At 41.0% G+C, this 6,074-nt stretch overlaps 2 protein-coding genes across 2 annotated transcripts; both read right to left on the reverse strand.

The window, feature by feature from the left end:
• On the reverse strand, window positions 1–888 carry LOC104211644 (uncharacterized). Its single transcript, XM_009760730.1, has one exon. It carries the CDS (start codon window positions 886–888, stop codon window positions 1–3), a length of 888 nt encoding a protein of 295 aa, XP_009759032.1.
• Window positions 889–1,075: 187 nt separating this feature from the next.
• LOC104211645 (uncharacterized) lies at window positions 1,076–1,543 on the reverse strand. Its single transcript, XM_009760731.1, has one exon. The coding sequence runs from the start codon at window positions 1,541–1,543 to the stop codon at window positions 1,076–1,078; it is 468 nt and encodes a 155-aa protein (XP_009759033.1).
• Window positions 1,544–6,074: the final 4,531 nt, after the last annotated feature.

The following is a 6,074-nucleotide window of genomic DNA, read 5'->3' on the forward strand; positions in this document are numbered from 1 at the left end:
TCAGAGATTTATCAAGATCATTTTAACCTTGCTTAAACCTTCATGAAGTTGTCTATTTCTTTCCAATTCAGCATACAAACTCAATTTTACCTTATTTTCAAGATTAAGGTATGCCTCAATCGCCACTCTCTTTCCCTTTGAAGAGTTCATGCAGTTTTCAATTGAAGCTTTCACATAAATATTTTCCCTTTTTAATTCCTCTACTATTTCGTTTAGATTCACAACTACTACCAACAAGTCATCTCTCTCATATTCTACCTTTTCAATTTTCTCAGTTAGAACATCCTTTTCATTCTTTAAATTCTCAATAATTTCTTTTAAATCAACAACTACGACCAATAAATCATCTCTCTGATGCTCTGCCTCTTCTAATTCCTTAGATAAAATATTTTTATCATTGATAAGGTTATAGTAAGCATCAATCAGGACATTAGCTGAAGATACAAACTTCTTTTGAGAGTAAGACTTTAAATTTTTTTGAATGTCTAGAAAGTTTATCTCATCGTCATCGTCATCGTCATCGTCATCAGATTTTGCCATCAGGGCAAAGATGGAATCATATTTAGCTACTTCGCTTTCAATGGCCATTATGGAGGTGTCTCCTTGTTCATCATTGCCATCAGATTTACTAGAGGAATCTCGCCATGCAGCAAGAGCTTGTTTTACAACATTGTTAGCAATATCTTTTCTCTTGAATTTCCTGTTAGAATTGTCAGGAACCAGGTTCCTCTTGTCCGTCTTATCTGTGTTATGCTTGTAATATTCCTGCTTGTGGAAAGGACAATCTTTGATGAAATGTGCTGGCTTCTCGCATTTGTGACAGTAGTCATAGCCTTTTGTTCTGCTAGAGTTACTCTTTTTCGGGATACCTCCATTTATGCGAACCATTTATGTAACCTCCATGTCAAATAGGCCATGTTAGTATCATTACCACTTGAGTCAATGTTGTCTATTTTGATAAGGTTCTTCTCCTTTTGGGGTTCTCTTCTTTCATGGTCCTTTTTCTTCTTCATTTTATAGGTCTTCAGATTTCCAACGAGTTTATCAATCAGCAGCTTTTGCATATCTGTTGCCTCTATGATAGCTGCTCTCCCAAGAACCAGGTAACACACTGAGTATTTTTCTTGACCAGTTTGTTCTTTGGAATGATCTCTCCCTGAGAATAGAGCTCATTGATGATGGAAGTGAAACGAGTATGCATGTCCTGAATGGACTCATCATCTTTCATCTTGAAGAGTTTGTACTCAATAGGGAGCATGTCGATCTTTGACTGTTTGACTTGATTTATTCCTTCATGTGAGGTTTGGAGAGCCTCCCAGATCTCCTTGACAGATTGACAAGCTGAGATTCTGTTGTACTCGTCTGGTTTAATACCATAGATGTGGATCTTCTTTGCTCGAAAGTTTTTCTCTATAGCTTTGCGATTGACATCGTTGTATTCCTTCCTTGTCTTTAGGATTGTCACTGTTGTCTCGCCAATAGTCTTCATAGGGACGAAGGGTCCATCACAAATGACATCCCAAAACTTCGAATCTTCAGCCATGATAAAATTATGCATTCTTGTCTTCCACTAGCTATAGTATTGACCATTGAATCTTGGTGGTTTGTAGGTTGATTAATCTTTTCAAAATTTGGTGGAGAAGCCAGTGGATCCTTTCTAGGTGTTAGCCATATAGAAAGAACCTGCTCTGATACCAATTATTGTAAACTAAGAGTCCATCAATCTGTATAGAGAACCTAGTTCTCTATTAGTTTCTACAGAACACACACACAAAACAGTAAGTAAATAGCACAACAGTACTTTACATGGAAAACTCCCAGCACACGGGATTAAAAACCACAACCTACACTCGTAGGATTTTAACTTAACTAACCGAGCAACTTTAGATTACAACCTATTATAACTTAGAAATTAAACTGTTCATCCATCACCTACTTGCAATAACTTTATTGCAAGCCTCTTTGTAATAACGCTATTACAAAGCCCACCACTTTGACTAGCTCTAGTCAAACACAAACACGAGGTTTATCGTTTACAAAGATATCCTACGAGATGCTTCTAACTAAGATGAGCAGGGATTACAAGTGAATACAATAACAAAGTTATAAAAATACTAAGGACACAGGATGAACTCAGTGCTAGGATCTGGTCCTTTGTTTTGTTGCTACTTTATTCTTCAAGCCTTGAAGTGAATGAAGGCGGCATCACACTTGAGAGAGAATTAATGATTTAGGGTTTTCAAGTGTATATAATCCCTTGACTCATGTTTATAATTTATAAGTAAGGCCATTGAGATTATGTAAGCAAGTATTCGGTACATAGCATGCTTCAAAAAGTGACTGTTGGACTCTTGCGCGTGCAATGCAACTGTAACGACTCGGTTGGTCGTTTCATGAGTTACCACTCCGTTTCGACCCTTTTTGCTTCTTATTATCTTGTTCAGATGTATTATGTATTATCGGGTTGGTTGGCTCGGGTTTGGAGAGATTTTGGTAAGGTTTCAGACCCTTAGTCTCTTTTGAGTAAATTTAAGTTGGACAAGTCAATTGGATGTTGACATATGTGAAAAAGGGCTCGGATATGAATTCTGATGGTTCAGATAGCTTCGGGAGGTGATTTGGGACTTAGGAGCGTGATCGAAATGTGTTTTGGAGGTCCAGAGTAGATTTAGGCTTGAATTGGCGCAATTGGAATTTTGGCGTTTTCCGGTTGATAGGTGAGATTTTGATATAGGGGTCATAATTGAATTCCAGAAGTTGGAGTAGGTCCGTTGTGTCATTTGTGATGTGTGTGCAAAATTTCAGGTCATTCAGATGAGGTTTGATAGACTTGTTGATCGAAAGCGGAATTTGGAAGTTTTTGAAATTCTTAGGCTTGAATCCGATGTAAATTTGGTGTTTTGATGTTGTTTCGAGCGTTCCAAAGATTGGAACAAGTTTGAATAAGGTTATGGGATTTGTTGGCATGTTTTGGTTGAGTTCCCGAGGGCCTTGAGTGAGTTTCGGGTGGCTGAACGGATCATTTCATGTTGGAAAAAATTGCAGAAAAAATATTGTTGGTGTTGGAGGCTTTTGGCCTTCGCGTTCACGATGGATGTCCCACATTCGCGAAGGGTTAGGATGTGAGGAAATAGAGTTGGCCTTCGCGTTTGCGAAGGTGGTCCCGCGTTCACGAAGGACTGAGGTTAGTGGTCATCGCGTTCGCTAGGGTCTTGCCGCGTTCGCGTAGAGGAAAGGTGGGCAGCTGGGGTCCTGGAGAATTGTTCTTCGCGTTCGCAAGCTGGTAGTCGCGTTCGCGATTCTTTGATGAGCTGAAGCTTTGCGTTCTCATTTGGGGTGTCATGTTCGCGAAGAAGGAATTATTGGTCAACGTAAGTTTGTGCTTCGCGAACGCGAGGCGTTGACTGCGTTCGCGAAGAAGGAACGTGAATAGATGGGCAGAATGTTTAAAAGACCATTTCCGCGATTGTGGGTCTAAGTTTCACCATTGTTGAGCAATTTTAGTGCTTTTTTTGGAGGAATGAAGAGATAATCAAGGAGAAATACTTGGAGGTAAGATTTATGGACCTAATACTCGATCCTAATGTGATTTCTACCTAATTAAACATGGAATTTGTGGAATCTAAAGCCTAAAATTAGAAGTTAGGGCTTGGAAATTGGAGACCTAAAGCTTGGGATTTGAGGGGTCATTTGTCGTCGGATTTTGGTATTCTTGATATGTATGAACTTGCGAGAGTGTAAGGATTCTAGTTTTTTGATTTTTGTCGGAATCCAAGACGTGGGTCCGGGGATCGGGTTTGGCCAATTTCGGGATTTTTGATGTAAATTGGTTATTTTCGAGTGGGCTTTATTCCCTTAGCATATTTTGATGGTATACATTTGTTTTTGGATAGATTTGGAGAATCCGGAGGCCGATTCAAGGGGCAAAGGCATTGCGAGCTAGAGTTTGGACCGGATAGAGGTAAGTAATGATTGTAAATGCTGTCCTAAGGGTATGAAACCCCGGATTTCACATCGTTGTGTTGCTTTGAGGTGACGCACACGCTAGATGATGAGTGTGGGGTCGAGCACCGTTGGGGATTGTGACTTAGTCCATCCTATATGACTATTAAACTGCGTACTTGATTTAAAATTATTTGCTATCATTGTGTTTTGGAAAGTATTATCATGTTTTGGGCTGAAAGCCATATTTGGGCCTCGGGACAATTGTTTTGGATCCTTAGGGGATTTTTACTACTATTCCTTACCGTTTTGACTTTATATTTGTACTCAGTCATGTTGTATTCAAGTGTTTTCATAACTCAGCCATATTTACTCTATTTTGACATTTTAAATGATATTTTGGGCTGAGCATAATATTTTACTATGCCCGAGTGGCTTGAGAGATTTCTGACTGAGTGGGACCGAGGGCCTGTGTTGTGAGGATGTTATGGGATCGGGCTACGCGTCGTAGCGGTGTTGTACTAATTCATGATTTAGAGGCTGAGGGCCAGTTTATTATGCCACGAGATGGCTTGATATAGCGCTTGGGCTGTAGGAGCCCCTCCAGAGTCTGCATACCCCCAATGAGCACGGGTACCTAATGTGAGATGTGATATTACCCGAGGGCCTGTTGTTGTTTCATGTTATTGCCCGAGAGGCTTATATGAGTGATTGTGAGATAGCCCGAGGGGATAATTCTGTTGGTATTTCGCCCGAGGGGCTGATTTATGTTTCTATCCTTTTCTCCCTGTTTTCATCACTCGTTTGAAAAACTAAATGATGTTTTAAAGAGGTTTTTACTGAACTAAGGTGTTTTTACGAGCTTTTACTATTTTATTGCATTGTTCTTGTTTTATACTATTCTGTTGAAGCATTATGTTGTGTTTTACGTGTTTTCTTATCGCTCAGCTGCCTTTACTTTTATTACTTACTGAGTTGGCATACTCACATTAATCCTTGTACCCTGTGTGCAGATCCAGGAGACTCAGATCACGCTAGCGAGTGCTGATTTGCTTTCCAACATGCTTGTTCGAAGTTGACTAGGTAGCGGCTCGGCGTTAGCAACCCAGTGCTTCTCCTTCCTATCTTTATTTCACTTTGTACTAGCCTTGTATTAGACTATGTTGTCTTTTTCATACTCTTAGACGGATTTTAGATGCTTATGACTGGCGACACCCCGATGTCGGGCTGTGTTGTTTTCCGTATTGTTCTATTCTACTCTTTATTTTGGGATTTATAACTTATTAATGAATTATTATAACTGTTTAGTTGGTTTGGGGGTTTGTGTCGGCTATCCTTGTTTCACGATAGGCGCCATCACGACCGGGTCTGGTTTAGGGTTGTGACAAATTGGTATCAGAGCCTAGGTTACATAAGTCTCACGAGTCATGAGCAGGTTTAGTAGAGTCTCGCGGATCGGTACGGAGACGTATGTATTTATCCTCGAGAGGCTGCAAAACCTTTAGAAAAACTTCATATTCTTGAAATTCTTGTCGTGTGAATCTGTTGATCCAGGTATTAAACTTCTATTATTCTATTCTCTCACAGATGGTGAGAACACGTGCTACCGGTCAGGATGGACGAACACCAGTACCACTAGTTGGGGCCACTAGAGGCCGAGGACGCGATCGAGGCCATGGTAGGGGCAAGGGTGTAGCCCGCACAGTAGCTAGGGCAGCACCTGCAGATCCACAAGCCACTCCAATTCATGATCAGGTCCTAGTTGTGGACATTCCAGCAGCACTAGCTCAGGCACCAGTTGTGCCCGTAGTGATTCCAAGTCTTCATGAGGCCCTGACACAGATTCTATCAGTATGCACTGGCCTAGCTCAGGCGGTCTCAATTACTACAGCTGCAGCTACTTCTTAGGCCGGGGGAGGTACTCAGACTCCCGCTGCTCGCACACCTGAGCAGGTCGTGCAGGAACTTCAAACACCAGGGGCACCTCCAGCCCAGCCGGTTGCAGCTGTTCAGGACTATGTAGCTCCTGTTATTTGATCCCGGTTCTACTTTTTCATATGTGTCATCATATTTTGCTCGTTATTTGGATACGCCCCGTGAGTCTCTTATTTCATATGTTCGTGTATCTACTC

The sequence above is a fragment of the Nicotiana sylvestris genome, chromosome 6 (genome assembly GCF_000393655.2).
Source record: "Nicotiana sylvestris chromosome 6, ASM39365v2, whole genome shotgun sequence".
Lineage (NCBI taxonomy): Eukaryota > Viridiplantae > Streptophyta > Magnoliopsida > Solanales > Solanaceae > Nicotiana > Nicotiana sylvestris.

Coding starts and splice junctions, on each gene's coding strand:
- LOC104211645 (XM_009760731.1), bottom strand. CDS start 1,543: ATGGCTGAAGATTCGAAGTTTTGGGATGTCATTTGTGATGGACCCTTC.
- LOC104211644 (XM_009760730.1), bottom strand. CDS start 888: ATGGTTCGCATAAATGGAGGTATCCCGAAAAAGAGTAACTCTAGCAGA.